The sequence below is a fragment of the Archocentrus centrarchus genome, chromosome 21 (assembly GCF_007364275.1).
Source record: "Archocentrus centrarchus isolate MPI-CPG fArcCen1 chromosome 21, fArcCen1, whole genome shotgun sequence".
In the NCBI taxonomy this organism is placed as follows: Eukaryota; Metazoa; Chordata; class Actinopteri; order Cichliformes; family Cichlidae; genus Archocentrus; species Archocentrus centrarchus.
The window spans coordinates 33,329,721-33,350,808 of NC_044366.1; the positions used below are offsets into that span (position 1 = coordinate 33,329,721).

Sequence of the window (21,088 nt, forward strand, 5' to 3'; positions counted from 1 at the left end):
GAAAGTCAGTAGAAGCGAGACAGAATAAATGAATGTGAATGAGCGGGAGAGGCAGGTGTAACAGTGAAGCTGCAAGGAGCAGAGGAAGTGAAGGTGGATGAGTTTGAATACCTGAGGTCAACCAGCCAAAACAACACAAGAGGTGAAGAAGAGAGTGCAGGCAGGGTGGAGTGGATGGAGATGAATGTCAGGGGTGATTTGTGACAGAAGGAGAGCAGCAAGAGTGAAAGAGAGGGTTTACAAGATGGTAGTGAGACCTGCTATGATGTATGATTTGGAGATGTTAGCACATAGCAAGATGTTAGGATTTTTGTTGAGTGACCAGGATGGGCAGGATTAGAAATGAGTATATCAGAGGGACAAACTCAGGTGGAGCAGTTTGGAGACAAAGTTAAAGAGGCAAGGCTGAGATGGTTTGGACATGTGCAGAAGAGGGATGGTGGATGCTGAAGATGGAGCTGCCAGGCAGGAGGCAAAGAGGAAGACCTCAGAGAGGATCCATGGATGTAGTGAAGGAGGACATGCAGCGGGTTGGAGTGACAGAGGAGGATGAGATGGAGGCAGCTGATCCAATGTGCTGACCCCTAAAGGGAGCAGCTGAAAGAAAGAAAGAAACTCCAGCTGCATATGTCAAACACATGGGATTTAAAATAAGACATCTCAGTGTCATGTTCAGTGGTTTCAACATTAAAGGCACACAATACAAAGCAATTTCTTCTGTGGTTTTGTTAGTTAAGCTCAGACGTATGAGGACACACATCAATCGGTGGCAGCAATGAACCAAGATACACATCAGTGCCTCACTAAAAGCAGTGCAGATAAGTATTGTGTATTCAAACTACTAATGGTGTTTCTTTGCTCGGAGAAAAACCTGAACCACCCATTATTTCAGTTCAGATCCTAAATGCGAGCTCTGAATTCTCTGTGGTTTGAAACTGGAGACTTAATGATGGAAAAAGCTCAATTTGAACGCGAGCTTTTTCAGTTCAAATAAAGTGACCGCACGTTTTTGTAAACGAGCCTGTAACACACACACACACACACACAGAGTATGAATTATGAGCGTGAAGTTCTGTATTCATCATGTTGGACTGTGCAGAAAGCAAATGCAGGAGTTACAGAGGAACCACGGAGCTGCTTTGACAAGAACATCTCCTTCAAGCCAAAACACTGGACATGACAGGCAATAGCGGCAGTTTAATCAATCCGGCATGACAAGAACATCACAAAGAGAAACAGAACAGGTTACATTTTAAATGAGCGCCGATGGCCTCGACAGTCTATTGACAGTCCACACCACCACCCAGAGGCTGGTAAAACCTTCATCAGCGGTCTTCTCGCGTCCTCGGGGATCCTCTTACACGGTGCTCCACTACTCTTTTTACTGTTCGCTTGATGAGCTCTCCTGTCAGCATCAGTCATGTTTTACACAGCTAGATGAAAGTCTGCAGGGAGTGTGTAAAATGTTACTGGGTGAGTAAGCACGGCGCAGGTGCTCCTCTATAGATCCACCACATGTCAGGGCTCATGCAGACCCGCTCGTCCTTTCCCATGCTGCTTTTTAACGAGGCATTTTGTTTAGTCGTCAAACGCTTCTTTTCTTTTTTTTTTTTTTTTTATGGAGCCGGGAGAAGGCTGTTACAGATATTTGCAACGAGCTCTCATTCTGTGGTTTTTGAGAGTGTGTGTTATGAATTACGGAGGCTTATAATGAGTGCAGTGTGTCTCTGCAGCGAGGAGGGTCTCCAACGGGCCCCTGGGAGCTGCAGTTTGTGGTGTCTGGCCTTGTGCGCTGAAGAAATATGCTTTGCATTGTTTGTACTGATTGAATGCACATAATGGAGAGGGTATAGTATGTTCTATTTGAGTCCCAAGGGCTGCAGGTCAATTTTAAGGCCCACGTAAGGCTGATCTGACTGCTCCAAACTATCACTCACAAGTTAACAACCAGCATCTCTGGGGCCGTTTTCTGATCCAATAATCAACCAAAATGCTTTGGACAGCTTTAGAGAAAGGTCTGTGGCCAAGAAAAATGCCGGCTATTGAGAGTCTTATGGGTCTGGGAGGGTGCTGCTGTCTGCTCAGCTGCACTCCTCACAGTTGCAGGCGAGGATGTATCTGTAAGTGGCTGTAATGCGAGTCCCACCGGTGCAGCGCAGCCTCACCGCCTTCAGCTTGGAGGTGTGCGGCCGGCAGCAGGAACAGGTACTCTTGAAGGGCTGTTTGAGCACCGAGCTGAAGGAGATGAGTGGGTCGGAGCGGGTCGTGTGGCTGCAGTGGCCCTCGCAGCGTGCCAGCAACACCATCTGAAATAAGACATGCAGGAAAGGCAAAGTTATGAAAATACAGATAAGCATTTTTCTTTGACCTTCAAACTCTTTAAGGGAGTAGAAGGATGTCTGAGTTCAATCAGGCAAGGCCGGACTCAGCGGGATGATGTTTGGGCTTTGTACGTCTTAAAAAATCTGCCAGTCTCGGCCTTGCACCTGCAAAACGAGAGATAGCCATAAGAACAGCCACACACTCCTACACCTGCCACGCCTCAGGGTCACACATTTGAGCGAGGCTGTCCACTGTTTTTCTGTGATGTGTAGAGGGGAACAAAACCAGAATATGAAACCTTTCCCAAGTTTAACCAATACACCAACACACACACACACACACACACACACACGTACAAAGCACCGCTGATTAGAGTTGTGACCGTCTGACCGGCATTCCTCTGTAGGTCACTGCTGTCGCCTCCCTAAACTCACTCCTGTGTCATGTCCTTCTGCCAGCTGCTCTGTGTCACCACCCATGTACCCACTTTGATAAAAGCCTGTCTGGGGCCATGTATGGCACACACACACACACACACACACACACACACACACACACACACACACACACACACACACACACACACACACACACACACACATCAGGAGTGCTGTCGCCACTTTAAGACCATTTGTCTTAGTTGTGACTGAGGATCAGGCTGTCCGACTTTGGCCTCCTCTCTGTCTGCACCTTTCGTGCGCCTCCTTTCATGAGCGGCTACATCAAATAACCACATGCAAGACTCAGTTAGTGACAGAGCACTGTAACAGCACCATAATGAGAGTAAATGCCACTGAAAAGTGTTAAACTATTAGTTTGTGCTCTCCTGAGGCTCAATTCTCTCACTGCGAGGTAGGACGTGGCAGTGAAAACTGAAGGTGGACTGTAACAGTGCTGGAGGCGTGTCGGACAGTGTGATAACTATAAGTGGAAATTACAAAAATTCTTAAGAAGAAAAGTTAGCTATGAGTCCCAAACGGCAACAATCAACATCACAACGCTAAGCTTAAAGCTCTGCTGTGAAATGTTGCTGTGTGTGCAGTGAGAACTCACGCTGGTCTGTTGTGTTTCAGGTTTTCTGATATAACTTTTTCAAAGCTTTAGTCTCTTTATCGGCAGTTCTTAATTTGAGGTTTTGGTACTTTTGCAAACTAAACTGTGTTGGAGTTTATTTGAGCCCAGGTTGCTGAACACATATGGATTAGTTAATAATGTGCTCACAATGTGATATAAAGAATTTTGAGTATTTTTCCTTTAAAAAAGTAATAAAAAAACCAAATATTAAAACTTAACTGTCACAAAAAAGCACATCTGCAGAAGTATTAGAGTCCAAGTTTAGGCAGATTATGCTGAAAACCAAGATATTCCAAAATGAAGGATGATTTCCTGCATCTCCCAAAGACAAAATCCAGAGAGCCGAGACAGTGATCTGTGCTGTCATCAGCTGGATAGTCTGTGGGTGATCTATACAGACTGCATGGGACAAGTGATGGTTTTCAGGGTGCCTTTTGCTTTAATGCAGGTTGAAGAGCAAAAAGGGTAAAAATCTGAGCAAGTGAGATATGTGAGGTGTGAAAAGGTTGATAAAGCTGTCTAAATATCTGTATTCTGCCTGGTGACTGTGGTTTCTTACAGTAAGAATATTTGTTTCATGCATCTAACATCCTTTGTTTTAGAGCCTGAGGTGTAATTTTGCTCTTTAAAAGGCGGGGTGTGACGGCCCCCAGGTCTCTAGATCCACTTCCTGTAGTTTGTGGTTGCTTATGCCGGGTTTCCATTAGGACCTACTCAGCGCGGGTTGAATCGACTCGACACGACTCACCACGGTTTTGTTTTGTTTCCATTACAATTGAGTACCACCTCAGTGTGGGTGGAGTTGATATAGCAACGTGGGCAGTACTCTCTAAAAAGTACTAAAAAGTACCTGGTACCTGGGCCTGATGGAAAAGCCTACAAAACGTGCCGAGTCGAGTCGAGCCACATTGAGTAGGTACTAATGGAAACACAGCATTAGATCTGGGGAATGGCTCACTGGGAGTAATGGCTCACACCTGGGATGCTCACCTGTAGATATACAGCACAGGTCTGAGCAGTCAGCTGCTCTGTCTACGTTTGATTTGACTGAACTTTGCTTGCTTTATTCTTCTTGGTTTACTTACACAGCACATGTTCACACATTCAAACACAACACAACACACACACACACACACACACACACACACACACACACACACACACACTACTGAAGAACTGACTGCATATTTAACTTTTTAATCTCGGCTGGGCTGTGATGGTAGGAACAGCAAGTCCAGTCAGCTGTTCCTAAATTGATTTTCAACTTTGACAAATGTGGTGTCGTGTTTAGTTTTAAATGCAGCAACTAAATGTGTGTGAGAGTTGCCAGAGAAATAACCAGAAAATAATTGAATAATCTCTTTAATCAGAGCAGAGCTCAGATGCTAACATTCTCTATTTTCAGTTTCTCAAATGAAAAGATTTTGCTTGGCTTTATGGAGTTTTAAATCTTAGGTTTGGAACAGTTTGCAAAACTGACTTTGTAATTTGATGAAGTCACCATTAGTTAAAGTTTTGCACCTGAACAGAACAGGCCTTTCATTAATGTGCTTAAATACTGTTTTTTCCCACAATGATCCTGCCTTTTATATTATTTTGTTTAGGTCTCAACTGTTGATGTTAGTTACATTAACGTGAGGAAGCAGCAGTCAGCACCGGCTATAAACCAGATCCTGCTAATGTTACCTGTGAGTTTTCATCATGTTTTTTGCTAATAAGGTGACATGAAGGATTTGGCGAGTGATGTGTCAGCGTCTGAGCTGAACCGGCACTCAGAAACGAACCCAATCCTATTTCTTTGTACACCTCACAGCGCCAAGATAATCATGATTATTTTCCTTCTCCCTGCAGATCCACAGAGGACATTATACAACTGCTTCCACAGGCTCAGTGGAGCTTTTTGCAACCTGCAAACTGAACTTTATGTGAGGAATTATTGTTGTGACGCTTTAAGTTCAAATTTATAATGGAGGAGTTTGCTTCCAGTATATTACTCAGTACCTGAGCTGCAGACCGCAGCACAGTAGAGATACTTCAGCAGTCCCTCTTTTTCCACACCTACAGTACTGTGCAAAAGTCTCGAGCCACACCCATTTCTTTTTGGGTGGGGAATGTGCAGCAATACACAGTCAAAAACAGAGTTTGTAACAAGCTTGAAAGTCAATATTTGGTATCATCACCTTTATCCTTTTAGGCAGCTTTCTTGTCATTTCTTAAAGGAACAGCTCTCCGGGCTTCCCGAAGGACATTCAAAGCTCTTCTTTGGATGTTGGCTGCATTTTGTTCTGTTCTCTGTCAAGATGATCCCACAATGCTTGAATAACGCTGAGGTCCGGGCTCTGGAGAGGCCAGTGCATGACTGATAGTGTTCATTTGTGTGTTTTTCTATCCAGGTATGCTTTTACTGCACTGGCAGTGTGTTTAGGATCATTGTCATGTTGAAAAATGGAGCTGCTGCCAATCAGACACTTTCCAGATGGTATTTCATGGTGGATCAAAATCTGATGGTACTTTTCTGCATCCATAATTCCATCAATTTTGACAAGAAATGCAGCTCCAAACCAGGACAGAGCCTCCATTGTGTTTTACAGATGGCTGTACACTCACTGCTGTACGTCTCCTTCTGACCTACATATAAATCCTTTGACCATTTGAACCAAAAATTTCAAATTTCTCCTGTTTCCACTGATTTTCAGTCCAGTTCTTGTGTCATTTTTGATACCTCATCCAGTCTTGTTTCATTCATTTAAGAAATATAACAAAAATTAGACCTTTATTGACACCCAATATTATGGAACTTCTTATACACACTTTAATTTTCTCCCATCTTGATTATTGTAACTCAATTTTCGCATGCATCTCTCAGTCCTCCTTAGCCCATCCTCAGTTGGTCCAGAACTAGCCAGCATGCATACAGATACTGTTCATTTGCTGTAGATAGTTTTTAAGCCTGCCACTTAGTCTTTTGTCCTCCACTTGTCCAGCTTCCTCAGACTTTTTTAAAAGCTGTGCCGAGATATACCAATATGTTTACAGCTCTTTGTAAATTATCTTGTTGGTGTAAAAATACTATTTTATTCCTATCAAACCGTGTTATCGTTGACACGGAACAAAGGCTGCTAGTAACAAAGTGCCTAAAGATACAATTTAGAATTGGTTGTTCTGTCATGTGCAATCATTCTAGTATAAAATAAAAGGCATTTAACTAAAGGGCTAAACTAGTGTTGTACTGGTTTATCCCTAATAGTTAAACGCCTTTTTTTATACTTATACTCACCCATCCAAATCATTGAATTCAGGTGTTCCAGTCACGTCCACGGCCACAGGTGTATAAACTAAGCACCTAGGCATGCAGACTGCTTCTACAAACATTAGTGAAAGAATGGGTCGCCCTCAGGAGCTCAGAGAATTCCAGCGTGGTACCGTGATAGGATGATACCTGTGCAACAAGTCCACTCGTGAAATTTCCTCACTACTAAATATTCCACAGTCAACTGTTAGTGGGATTATAACTAAGTGGGAGTGATTGGGAGCAACAGCAACTAGTGGTAGGACATGTAAAATGACACAGCAGGGTCAATGGATGCTGAGGCACATACTGCGCAGGGATCAGCAACTTTCTGCAGTCAGTCACTACAGACCTCCAAACTTCATGTGGTCTTCAGATCAGCTCAAGAACAGTGTGCAGAGAGCTTCATGGAATGGGTTTCCATGGCCGAGCAGCTGCATCCAAGCCTTACATCACCGAGCACAATGCAAAGTGTCAGATCAGTGGTGTAAAGCACGTCGACACTGGACTCTAGAGCAGTGAATTTGTGTTCTCTGGAGGGATGAATCACACTTCTCCATCTGGCAATCTGATGGATGAGTCTGGATTTGGTGGTTGCCTGGAGAACGATACCTGTCTGACTGCACTGTGCCAAGTGTAAAATTCCAGTGAAAGGAACTCTTAATGCTTCAGCATACCAAGATATTTTGGACAATTTCATGCTCCCAACTTTGTGGGAACAGTTTGGGGATGTCCCCTTCCTGTTCCAACTTGACAGCACACCAGTGCACAAAGCAGGTCCATAAAGACATGGATGAGTGAGTTTGGTGTGGAAGAACTTGACTGGCCTGCACAGAGTCCTGACCTCAGCCTGATAGAACACCTTTGGGAGGAATTAGAGTGGAGACTGTGAGCCAGGCCTTCTCTCCAACACTCCTAAACCTGTGGAAAATGGTCAGGTACAAGGATTGGACTCAAAATCAGTGAAAAAGCAGCCAATGTCCAAAGAAAAACTTTGAAAGACCTTCAGAAAGCTGGAGAACTATCGCTCAAGCCCACGTTAAAAAACAAGAAAATCTGGCTTTATCCTTGGAAGCAAAATATAAAGAAATTAGGTGGTGGTTCAAGATTTGTGCACAGTTTTCTACACACAGCCAAAAACTTTAAATACATGCTTAATAAACATAAACAGGACACTTAGCAAGTCCTGGTGCAGGTGGATTTTGTGTAAACTTGTACAGATTGAGGTGTAAAACAGTTGCTCATTCAGGCTTCCACTCAGCTGTGTGCTGTAATAGAAAGCCGAGCTCATGCTGAGAGTGTGTTCAGCCCTGCCTCGCCTGAGCTGAGTTGCGGTTTGGCCACCTGCTCGATGCACTCAGAGTCAGAATATTAAAAAAAGACCAAAGAACAGATCACTCATGCTAGACGAGCAACTGCACTGGAGCAGAACAAAAGGAAAGAGAGAAAATTGACAGCATCTTTCCACAATAGCATTCATATGTTTGGTGCTGCTCAGTGGATCATCAGTCTCTTTATGTCAAGTGGCTGTCTTTAAGCTGTCAGAATACACACCAGACCATCGTTTAATCACTAGCCCTCCACTTTTCTTCTCCTTTCCTCAGCCTGTCTGTCTCTCTTTAGCCCCTGGCAGAGGCAGGGGAGAGCAGGCTAACGGTGAGACAATGGCTTCAGCCAAAACTGAGCCCCAGCTGAGGTGCAGAATATGTCTGCAGCGTGGCCCATCTCCAGAACCACTAACACACACTCCAGTGTGACTCTTCTAAAAGAGAGCTGGAGATTAAGAGAGCAAAGGAAAGAATGATACACTAGAATGGTCAAATGGCGAAAGGCTTTCAAGGGGAAATGAGCAATACTTGTAGAAAGGAAAACAAAACTTGTGAAAAAAAAGGCTTTTTATTCATTGTTGGGGTTTTTTAGGGCCTGGGACTTGATTTGGAGCAAACGGCCTATTACCTTATGGAGCGATGCACAACTTTAGAAAACCATTGTTATTAATGACACCTGCAGCCAGGTGATCAAGAGAGCTCAAGTTCACGTGCAGCTTGTGCTGTCACACCTTGTATGAGCTTCCGTCATCAGAACAATTCACAAGACTGTCTTGCAAATATTCTGTTGTATGTACTGTTTGTCTTGTATCTAGTACAGCAACCAGGACACCAGCGTAAATGAAGGGTATCAGCATGAAGATATCACAGTTGACTTGGATGTGACGAAGCAGCTGCCTGCTGTGTTACAGATAGCTGGCAAACCACCTCAGTGTTGTAGAGAGCAAATATTACACAGAGATATTTGCCCTGTAACATTACATGATTTACTGATAGCAAAAATCAATACCATGTGATACTATGCATAAGTTGCTATCATGGAATACTTTAGCTGGTAAAGAAACTGGGCATGCTAACCAACTAGCACTTTTATTCAATATTTTATTAATTTTTTTTTTAGCAATAACATTGACAAGCAAGATGCAGTTAGCCAGTGTGCTGTAACCATTCTCAGACTTTGTGATGTTAGCAGATAAAGTCATTTTGAAAATGGCCAGGTAAGTTACCAGATTATCTCCAGGGTTTGGACGACTTAGCCGACCCTGCTACATGAGATAGTTTGCAGTTTGTCCTTGTTAGCTATATTAGACAGAAGACAGCTGATCAGATTTGAACACCAAACATTTCCTCCAATGTGCTGCTGAAGTTGCCCAGCAGTTGACATTTTAATTTGGCCAGACAAACTTCAGTTGATAAAACTGTCCGCTCACCCTGTTCGGCCAATCCCAGCTGTCATAGGGCGAGAGGCCAACCTGAACAAGTTGCCAGCCTGTCAGCCTGCAGGGCCAACACAGAGAGACAAACAACCTTTCACACTCACATTTACACCTATGGTGTATATTTAGTATAGCCAATTAACCTAACCCCACTAAGTACGTGTCTTTGGAATGTAGGAGGAAACCCACGCAAGCATGGGGGGAACATGCAAACTCCACACAGAGAGAGGGAGAGGCCTGGTGGAATCGAACCCAGACCTTCCAGATGTTATTCTAACTGTGAGGCAGGAGTGCGAACCACTGCGCCACCGTGCTGCCCGATAAAACTGTCTTCTGATACCTGATACTTGATACCAACAGCAGGTAGCTGGCTAGCCTTGGTTTTCTTGCTGACTAACATTGTCACTAGCTCAATCCTATCAGTGACAGCATGTCTTTTGTCCTGTCTCCCTCCCCTCACTCCCAACCAGTCATGGCAGATGACTGCCCCTCCTGGCTCTGCTGGAGGTTCCTTCCTGTTAAAAGAGAGTTTTTTTCTTCCCACTTTCCCCAAGTGCTTGCTCATAGGAGGTTGTCTGACCGTTGGGGTTTTCTCTATATTATTGTCGGGTCTTTATCTTGCAATATAAAGTGCCTTGAGGCAACTATTTGTTGTGATTTGGTGCTATATAAATAAAACTGAACTGAATTTAATTGTTTTGTTGTTCTTTTGTGTAGCTTGTCTTGCGGTCTGCATTGCCAGCGGTTACTGGCGGCCTGCTTTTCTAAGCTACCATTTTCTACTGTTAACAGCGGGACCGGAGGGGAAGCACCGAGGCATGTGGGATCTAGAACAACTGTTTGGATTTTTGAGGAAAAGCCGACCCACATCCTTCACATAGAAAGCAGACCACAGGCTGATAGAGGGAACTGAGAGAATCAGGGATGGTGTCATTTTTAATGTGAAACTGCAGTCCATTCGCAATAATAAGCATTTAATGTATTTTTTTAAGAGTTACACAATACACATTGACAACTTTCTACCCAAAATGAGCATGTGAAACAGGCTGACTTTTAGTGTGTTGGTATAGGTGTGTTTACCTTGGAGTTGCACTTATAAATCGGGTGTGTGATGGTCTCCACAAAGTGGTGCCTCATGCAGCGGTCTGGGTCAGTATCTCCCAGATGTGCATGTCCGTTATCGCTGGCCTTGTTGCCGCTGCTGGCAGACTGGACCAAACCCAGGAGGGGGCAGCACATTAGGACCAGCAGAAGGCCAGAGGGGGGGCCCACAGAGATGGAAGGTTTCATGATCGGGCCACCCTGAGGCTCTTGATCCTCACGGGAATGTCCAACGTGTCACGTAGCTGCTTTTTTTCTCCTTCTTACAGAATCTATTTCTCAGTCCAGTTCTATCACAGGGCACAAAATGAGACTGTTTTTGACTCTCTGTTGTTCCCGTTAGCACAGTGTAGGTTCAAAATCAGCAAGCTGTAGAGGGAACGGTAGCAGGAGGGTTTCTTGGGCAGGCCGCTCCATCCCCCTCTGCCTTAATCCATCAGAGTCTGGAAGAAGAAGACAAACAGAACTGCATCAATGGAAACATGAAGAGATAAAGACCAGAAAAAGCAGCAATATTACGTGTGGCCCTTCAGTGTTTTGTCCATAAGTTAACTGTTCCAGCTGCAATTTGTGTGTAGCGGATGAAGCTATCTCCAGACATAGACTTTTTTTTGCCAGTTTTTGAGATTAATTATTTGAGTGTGTGCGTCTTGAAAAACTGGCTGTCTACTTTGTCTCCTTTATTCCACGCTCAACCCAGTACACCCACACACTGCGCACACATGTAGACACATACGTCCTTGTGCTTTTATTGCAGAGGAGAAACTTAAGCCATGCGCAAACAGCCTGCAGCCGGGCCCTTTCCTCTCCCCAGGAATGACTTTTTCATTAAAATAATTCACTCTCCCAACAAGCCCTCTCATGACTGCAAACCCACTGCATATTTTCACATTTATTTAGGTAATTTCTTTTTTCAACTTCATAGTTTTATAGTCCTTCTGACAATAGGGTTTGTGTTAAGAGGGAGCCTGGTTCTGGCTGCTGCAGGTATGCTGAAAGGCAATGTGTTGTTAATTAGGTACATGGTGAGGTGAGGGATGGAGAAAGGAGCAAAATGAGGATTTATTAACTATTATTATCTACTAAGTCTGTATAGTTATATTTTTTTATTACTAGATTGGTTTTCACCAGCTACTCATAAATTCATACTTACTTTGCAGTAATTTTGTGTGCCAGAGGTTTACGATGAAGTGGTTACACATGTAGCTGCAGAAGCTGCATTTATGCTGACAAGTGGTCTTTCAAAAATGTAGCAGTTATTCGGGTTCAGACTACTGCCTTACTAAATATGTACAATTAAATGTAGCTGCCCGTTTGTGTTACTTGGAGTGCAAATATGGCAAAATACATCTTGTAGACATTAATTGTTCAGTTACTTTAGGATGAGAAGGAAATATCAGCGGTTTGATGTTGCTTGCACAATAGTTTGTAATCTGTGTTTTGTTAATATATACGAGTGTTAGGTCAGATGAACACTTCCTTAAGACGTCTCAACTGAATGAATAGGTATTAGCAAGCTAGGATGACATTGTCATTTCATACAAACAGTTACTCAGGAAGCGAGACGCTCTTCACGCACTGCTCTGTCGGTTGGACATTTGAGTCTCTGGTGAAGTCGATAACGCTCTGATGTATTCACCACCCTGTCATCAGTGTTATTCTTCATTGTCATTTGTAAGTGCTTTAATTGCTCTCCTTGAAGTTGAGAAAAGTTTAACTAGCCCTTGAAGTTGCTCAGTGTCATTGATTTTCTATGGCCTCAGGTTCCCATCTTGCTGATTGTTGCGTCCTGTGTGGACACCGCTTGATACATATTGGGTACAAATTGTCATTAAGTGATAATGTCTGCCTGTGAAATGTAACCTGTTTGGATAGTACTTGGAAATTATTGATATGAGTTGATAAATTATCTAAGTTAAGACAGTGTTTTCAATATGTGCATGCATAATGATAGTAATGGAGTAGCTAACTCCCCAATCCATTGCTTTAGTTACATAACTCCAAATGAAACGGAGTTATGTAACTATATTAGGAAATAATAAATGTAATCAGTGTTTTTGAGAGTGTGTATTGAGAGTGTGTGTTCGAGCATCTGCTAATGGCCCAGCTGATACCCTTCAACACATTCAAGTGTCTTTCTCATATAGGATACATAATTATAGTTGCTATAGCCACAGTCATGCTTTCTGCACATCTGCAAGCCACTTTGCAACCCAGGGCCACCTCCAAAAACAGAGCCAAGATAAGTTACTGCAGATGGAAATAGTATATATTTTTGTAATTATTTTGGTCCTGACTAAACTGAAACTATGTAATAAAATCAAAATGTTGCTTTTTACAAAGTGATTATATGTGACTTTTTTTTTTTTGACAAAATGTTTTTTATTGATCATTTTTCACCATCATTTTCTTAATAGAAGAAATGTCAGAATGGGGCTGGAGCCTATCTCAGCTGTTATAGTGACAGTACAGTGACGTGGGGTACACCCTGGACAGGTTGCCAGTGTATTATTACAGGACTAACACACAGACACACACATTCACACCAACGGCCAATCATAGATCCACCAGTTTCACGTGCCTAATATGCATGTCTTTGGACTATGAGTACCACACCAACAAGTTAAGCTGGGTGACCAAGTCATCAGACAGACATGCTATTCAGAGATCCAATCCAATCCAACTTTATTTATAGAGCGCTTTAAAAAAACAACAAAGTTGAACAAAGCACTTCCCAGATAAAAGACAGCAATACAATACAGCACAATAAATAAACACATAAAAAATAATAATAATTTAAAAGGTTAAACCATAAAAGGAGTACTAAGTAAAAATATAAAAGCAGTTCCCAAAATGACTCAAACTAACTAGGGACAGATATTTTGAAATGCCTTAGAGAAAAGGTGTGTTTTTAAACGAGATTTAAAGCCCTCTAGTGTTGGGGCCAGCCTAACATAGAGAGGCAACTCATTCCATAGTTTGGGCACCACCGCAGAAAAAGCTCGGTCACCCCGATGTTTCAGTCTCGACTTGGGGACAGCAAGAAGTAGGTGGTCAGCTGACCGGAGTGACCGTTGCGGGGTGTATGTGTGTAAGAGGTCTGTTAGGTATGTGGGGGCCACGCCACTTAAAACTTTAAAAGCAAACAATAAAATTTTAAAATTAATTCTAAATGAAAATTCTAAATGAAAATTAATTCTCGAGATGAAAATTCAAGAGCTTTCCTTCTGAAAACAAAAATAATTCAATCGTGACTGCAGAATAAAGCTTGTTTACCAGCCGTGAAAAGGCTGCTAACACTGTCAAACCTAAGGAAACATCTACAGCTCGTAGAGAACTTCCCTGTTTTATTGCTCATGCTAAAACAGTTGTTTCAAATGTAATTAAAAAGTAATCAAATGTAATAAACAAATGTATTTTCTAAAATGACTAAATTACTTGGTCTTCTTTTTTAAATCAGTAGATTTAAAATTATAGGAAAAGAGGAAATAATTTAGCAAAACCCAAATACATACAATTCAGTTTTTGCTTTGAATTAAAATCCCTGCTAGCATCCCTTTTCAACACTGCACAATTCTGCACTGATTTCTTCATTTAAACTAAAACCAAGCATCTAGTTCAGGTGAAACCTTCCCCCCATCTCTCCATCTTCAGCTCCCCTTCATTTCAACCCCAGTGTTTTTCTTTCTAAGGGGGAATCATTTAACCTTAACATTCCTCTTGAGAGAAATAGAAGTATCCTTTGGCCTGTTAAAATAAATATTCCCCAAGATGCTTCGTTGGCCTGTCGAACATGTGCTGCAGGGTTTACATTGTAGTCGGCTCAAGCAAACGGCTGCTTTATACAGCCAACACCCATCAGCACCTCCAGCTCTGCCAGCCGTACCTGGCCGAGCGTCACGACGATCACTGTTATCCCCATCTCTGCTGCCGGTATCACTATCAGCACCGTTAGTGTGCATGTCTCAGGAATTACAGTCAAGTCACTGAAGATCGAGCAAGAGTATACAATTAAATCAATACTTGGTTCCCTTATAAGACAGGAGGAAAATAGAGGCATCAGCCCAAATGGAGATAAGATTTGAGCAGATGTTGGATAGTTTTTACTAGATAGGCATTATCTACATATTTATGTGCACCTATCTGAAGGTCTATACAGCGGCAAGGGACAAAAATCTGCCGTTAGGCTCCTTTTGACCCCAAGAAACCATCACCTATCACCCTCTGTGCACATTGTACATGCCCTGTGGCCTCCAAATTCCCCCTTCAGTGCAGTGCACACTACAAAGTACACAGCTTCATTTCATCCCCAGAGACCCAGAATAACAAATACTCCAGTGGTAGACCAGCTCCTAGGTTTTCTGCATGTTTGTGGTTGCCAGTTTTATTTTAGAATGAGTGTGATCTGAAAGCCCGACAAAATCAAATACAGGGTCACAAAATTAGGCAGACCTTTCTTCAATCTGCTATTATCAACACAAAGAAATCGGTGCATTTACAAGTTAAAAAGTCAGATATCTTCCTAAAAATTAAGTGGAGTCAAAGAGTTAAGAGGACTGAAAATTACAAAGGTGCATTCAGCAGGGGCCAAGAGACAAATCTACAAGGAATTGGAACAGTGTTGAATATCTGCTGAATGTTCAAATACGCAGATGTCTGCATAAAATCGTCTGCATCAGTTTAAAACATGTTAATCTGGTTTCCCTGGTCCCGAGTGGCTAAACAAGGAATTATTGACAATTCGACTGATTTTAGTGTTCAAATTGTCGGTTAAAGGTACAAAGGTAGCTTTGGCGCTCAGTGACCGCTGGATGCTGCTTTGGCTGGACGACAGTCTGGTTTTGCGTGAAAGAACAGAAAGCATGCACGTGTGATTGCAGCATCTCCTAAACCCAGTTGTTAAGGGATATGTGTTAAATCAGTTCAGATCAAAGATGACAATGTAACTGTATTGAGGCGTTTTCACAGGAGAAACATCCGCAGTATTTCCTCATAAATCAAAATTTCCTCTCGGAACATGTGGTTCCGTTAGACGGCAGGTCCTGGCCTTACCGTGAAGCGAAACAAACAAAGATAATGACAGGAGTGATCCGCCTTGAAAATGCCAGGACAAGCCAAACAAACTTTATTTTACCCGAAATGTTGTAATTCTGATCTACAGCCAGCTCTCCCCTCTCTGATTACTAATTAGTTGAGCTTGCCAGACATTCCCACCTTTTTATGTGCAGCAGGGAGACGATTTTCTATTGACTGCTGTCTGCTTGTTACGTATCCAGCTGAGGCGGCTTCACTCAAACAGCATTGCCCTGCAAAGCAGGGACGTCCCTCACTACAAGGTGACTACACATCATTATTACTGTCGCCTTTTGTAACTCGTCCTCTGAAAGTCGGTGATCAATAATGTCTGCAAATGGCAGCTGACTCAGATAATGGGGGCTTTCAGGATAATATAAAGAGATTGCATCTGGCTGAGTGAGTTCATTACTGCTCTGTGAATGTCCAAACTGAGAACTTATTAATGTGTGCGATGCCAGGTAGCATATGCTCTCACCTATCCAGCTCATATTTATAGAGCTCGTAGAGTTTAGAAAAACAAGCTGGATTGCCCCGTCCACCCCATCCCCCCAACTGATCCGAGTATAATGACCGGCAAACCCGAGACCGTTACGGTCCATATATTTCCTGGACCTATTGTTTGGAATCAACCCCATCATCAAGTCCAACCAAGCTTGTCTTTCTGATATAATTACAAAAACAAATCCCCATAGTGTTCCACTTTAAACTGCACCTTTCCTTTTTCCAAAACAAGTCCCTCCATTCTTCCTTTCCCATCACATCTTTCTTTTTAATTTCCCAAGACCAAGCAGTTGCACTGGTACTGTTGATGTCTGATCTGAGTGATTAATTCTGCGAGGTGTGGTGGATTCAACCTAATCGTGTCACCTCACTGTTTTCATTATACTGTGCTGCTATGTTGACAGCTGAGCCCAAAGTCATTCTTTCTGAGTTACCCATAAAATTTCACCTCAGTTAAAGTAAGCAGCCTCCTTCGATGACTGTTATAGAAAAACTGCTGCAAGACCAGGGCCCATCCAGTAAACCTCCACCAAGAAAGTCACCTCATCCCTCATTCCTACCAAATGGATGACTTCTACTTGATGAGGTGGGGGATCTTTTTTTTGGGAACACAAAGCCACCTTGTATCACACAGATCATTCTGATTGATTTCACTTTAACAAATCCAGGTTTTCAGTTCTGTTATCTTAAAGCCCCTGTTCTGATATCCCTGACAGAAGAACAGCGCATGAGGCACAGAGCGGCTGGTTTGTTGCTTCGGAGCATTAGACTTTTTCTGTTCTAGCAAAGAAGGAGAAAACGGGACATGGGGGGGAGATGTGCTGAATTAGCTGTCACAACCTTGCCAAGTCTAAGGCAAAAACAAGTAATCTGGAGTAGCGGCATTATTATGAGAGGAGAAGGATAGAGTGGCAGTTCTGGGGTGACATTTAGCTGAGAGCATCACTAATAGGGACAGGACTAAATTAAACACATTTACAAAAGTTTTACTATTTCTGTACATTTTTGGAATCTTTGAAACAAAATGTGTAAATTAACCATCATTAATTTTCCTGGTGAAATTCATTTCAGCTGCACAAGTCATTTAAAAACACTGCCTAGAGCTAACCTTTGAATGCGTACAGCTAACATGTGAATGAAGTCTTAAATATAATCTTAATGGCTACATAGTTTATATAAGGCTGAAGCTAATGTTGCGTTTCCCATGCAAAGTTAGCAGTTAGAAAATTACAATTAGAAAACTTCACCAATATAGAAATTGTGGCTTATTTGGAAAGGTTGCCAGGTTCTCTCTAAAGAGAACAACGAACCGCAGCTTAGGTCTGGACATGTTGAGGGTCACTGAGTCCACTATGAACTCCTCTGTACACCAAAGTATTGTAGACTCAAATGTGAGGCCATCTGTCTGACAGCTAAAGCTTGGTTCATGTAAGACTCAATTAATCAATGTCCCAGTCAAAGTCCAGACCTCAACCCAAATGAAATGCTGTGGTGGGACCTTAAGCGAGCTGCGTATAAATGAATGCCCACAAACCTCAGTGAACCGAAGCAACACTGTAAAGACGAGTGGGCCAAAATTCCTCCAAAACAGTTTGAGATACTGATAAAGTCATATAGAAATCAATGAATTCAAGTTATTGCTATTACAGGTGCTTCTACAAGCTACTGAATTCATGGGGCATACTTAGCTTTTCATAGGACTGCACAGAGTTGTGAAAATGCGGCACCATGGATGTAGCCTTTGGCTTTTGAAGTGAAATGTAATATTCTTACTGCAAGCGTCACTCGTGGGGAAATTCAAAGCTTGACAGACCTGAGATGAGTAATGATTATAAAATCATTTAGCAAAGAGCTAATAGTTCCAGCTTTAGATTCCACCTGATCATCCAGTCTTTCTGGCCTAAACCAGGTAAATGGCATTCACCCTTTACCTGGTGGAGTCTGTACACTTGCCTCAGGTTTGACTCCAACAAATTGGAACTTTGATAATTTGGCACAATAGCCTCCAAATCCAAAGCAATCTCCTTCCCTCTTTAACTGACCAACATGAAATTCCCAGTACTCAAAAACTAATAAGAGAGCCAACGCTGGAGGCCCAGAGTCAGATGAAATCATTACACAGCATGTATTATTTGTACTGTAAGGCAGGCCTATCTCTAGATCTGTGTTTTTGCTTATAAAAAGATATATCATCTGTCACAGAACAAATCAAATTAAACAAATTCCACTTCATTTTTTACATAACTTTAGCAGCACTGCCAAAGGGAAGGTCATTTAAAAAAAAGGGGGGGGGGGGGGCTAGTATCTGCAAAAAGATCTAGCTTGGGTTAAAAATGTAATATGTGGGAATCCAAACCACATTACTACAGCGCAGTCCCTCCTTACACACCACAGTTTGTCTGGTTTGAAGCTTTTGGATTCAGCTAGTTATGAGATGATGGTTCCAAGCTTAAGAAGTGAAGGTACTGTGATGGCTCTCTTAGAGGCTACTGTGGGAAAGATGCCTCCCCACACTCACCTGGGATACAGAGATAAATCATTACAGATCTGAACTGCAGGCAGGCCAGATCTGTGAACATCTTCAGCTTTTCGACTGCTTTTAGGCGAACAGTTTTCATCATTTTCTTACATCTTATAAAGCCATATGATGAATCGGTTCATTTTGAAATAACACAGAGAAATCAGTGACAAAAAGAGCTGTTATCCACCTGCTCTAATGACTTCTTCTATTCTTAGTAAAAACACACAGACGCACCGAAGCCACAGCCAAAAGATGTGAGGTGCAAAAAAAAGTCATAATGAAGTCTTTTGTTTAAGAGGTGCGAGCACAACAATGACATCATCTCAAAAATCTGTTCTGAAAAGTGACACTGTGCGGCCTCCCCAGTGTACGTGCCATATGTTGTGTAGAACAGAACTGCACAATACTTGTTACAATGTTTTGTTCTTAGCAGTGGGGTGCGAGTATAAATATCCCCGGCCCACCTTACTTATGGGTTTTTGTTCACGCGCACACAAACCCTCACACGTTTTTTTGTATATAGTACACGAGGGCGGTGTCATGCGGCGTTCTGGTGGATGTTATTGTGCTCCCGCTCTAAACATTGCTGGGATGTTGGTGTGTGATGGCACATGGGCCAGATCTTCAGAGGGGTCCTCTGCTTTATCACCCATGCCTGGCGGCAGCTGAGTGCACAGTTGTTGTCCAGTGACGAGCCTGTCTGCAGCCACAATAGGGAGCTCGGGTATAAAGCTCCCCGCTGCCATGCTGAGAAAACAGGTGCATCACAGGACGATGGAGGAGGTGGAATTAGGGTGAAGTGACAGGTAGAGTGGAGGGAAAGGTTATTTTATGGCCATTAATAACTCCATCTCGCCTTCTCTTCTTCATTTCCAGCTACATCATCATCATCACACTCCTCTCTGATCTGCTCCAGCTCTGTCTCATGCCCAAGGTTTACGTCATGATTTTCTATTCACTACCCCCCCGCCCTCATCCCCAACCTCACCCCCTCCATTGTTTCACCAGCTTTTAATAAACTAAAGGGCAGATTCCTGACTGCAGTGAGGGGGTGGGAGGGGAGGGGGGTGTACAGAACCACAGACCTGTCCAACCACACACACACACACACACACACACACACACACACACACACACACACACACACACACACACACACACACACACACACAGTTTGGCATGCAGAGTGCCAAGCTCTTCCACCGTCTACTGACGCCAGCTCCCAAAACGCACACACAAACTTACTCTTCCTCTCTCACACACGCACACACACACACACATTCACCCTCTCTTACCCTCCCCACGCGCCACTCTCCTAAAAGCTAAGCTCCTCACTAAATATATCCCCCCAGTAAAGATAAGACAAACAGTGTGGATTTGAAAGCACTGTACAGCCAATGACAGGCAGCCGTGTGAGCTGGAGCTAATCTTGTGTTAGCTTTACAATTTAGGCTTCTCAGAACCAGTGGGAAATAAGAGGCACGGAGAGTGGAGAATACACAGAGAAGGTATTTGTTTAAATATTCTCCAGTTTCTTTTTCTCTCATTTAACCACAGTAGTGTGGGAGCCGTTTGGTAACTGCTTTGATAAAAACAGAAACCCCCTAATCTTCCTGGGTCAAATCCTGAACCCATCTCCTCTGTTGTTCTCTCCATCCTTATCAGAAAGAAGAAGAAGAAGAAGAAAAAAGCTGGGAATGTGGTGAGCTGCGAGCTAAAAGCTGCGCATGAAACTAGATCAATCCACTATTCAGCTCCAAGCCTAAGGCGTTTTCGAAAAAGAGTGAACGAAGGAGTTTTAGGCGCGTTTGTTTTATCGCTCTGGACCAGGTTTCTTCGGGCAGCAGATATCTGTCGCATACTTGTCTGGGAGGGTGGCGTTAAGGATCCTCTCGATGGCCTGCGGTTCGTGTAGAGCATCCATTTGTCAGAAGCACATTCCTGTAGCAGTGAGACATTGTGAACTGCCTATCAGAGCTTCAACACTGTCCAAATAAATATACTCACAATGGGCCCCAGTGTGTGTGTGTGTGTGTGTGTGTGTATGTGTGAGAATACGAAACATGAGACACAAAACCAAGTGTGCACTGCTCTGCCAGAGCATTACTGTCTATCTGCACCTGGCTGAATTTGCAACGCTTCAAACACACCTCCTACTCCTCTTCTTCACCTTTTTCTCCAAACAGTTCAGAGGTGATTTTCAAAGTCTGAGGCGACCTTTTGTTACTGTACAAACTGTTTCTCATCTGGTGTCACCGGAAGTGGACGGGGATGTCTGGAGGGGTGTTTGCATCACACATTCTCAGTCTCTTTCTTTTTCCCCCTCTTGTGTCACACTCTCTCATTCTCACCTCCTCCAGCCCTTCTTCTCTCGGCCTCTCTCACACATCTCAGTTTCATTCTGTTTCTCCTATTTATTGTGTCCTCCTCTGGCTCTGCC

The 21,088-nt window shown here is 43.0% G+C and overlaps 2 protein-coding genes across 2 annotated transcripts in view; both read right to left on the bottom strand.

The window, feature by feature from the left end:
- Positions 1–1,068: 1,068 nt before the first annotated feature.
- On the bottom strand, positions 1,069–10,751 carry ndp (norrin cystine knot growth factor NDP). Its single transcript, XM_030758328.1, has 2 exons — positions 10,530–10,751; positions 1,069–2,306 (listed from the first exon to the last, which is right to left on the bottom strand). Exons 1-2 carry the CDS (start codon positions 10,737–10,739, stop codon positions 2,082–2,084), a joined length of 435 nt encoding a protein of 144 aa, XP_030614188.1. The 5' UTR covers positions 10,740–10,751; the 3' UTR covers positions 1,069–2,081.
- Positions 10,752–10,860: 109 nt separating this feature from the next.
- The window catches only part of efhc2 (EF-hand domain (C-terminal) containing 2), a 32,699-nt gene continuing 22,471 nt past the window's right edge, over positions 10,861–21,088 (bottom strand). The window contains exon 15 of the mRNA XM_030758326.1: positions 10,861–10,993. Coding sequence (XP_030614186.1) covers positions 10,979–10,993 — 15 coding nt within the window. The 3' untranslated portion in view covers positions 10,861–10,978. The remainder of the gene's footprint in view (positions 10,994–21,088) is intronic.

What these genes read in the sequence shown, in the direction of transcription:
- ndp (XM_030758328.1), bottom strand. Translation starts at nt 10,739, where the DNA reads ATGAAACCTTCCATCTCTGTGGGCCCCCCCTCTGGCCTTCTGCTGGTC. An exon ending in TTTATAAGTGCAACTCCAAG is followed by an intron (nt 2,307 to 10,529) that starts GTAAACACACCT and finishes GTCTTATTTCAG; the next exon opens with ATGGTGTTGCTGGCACGCTG.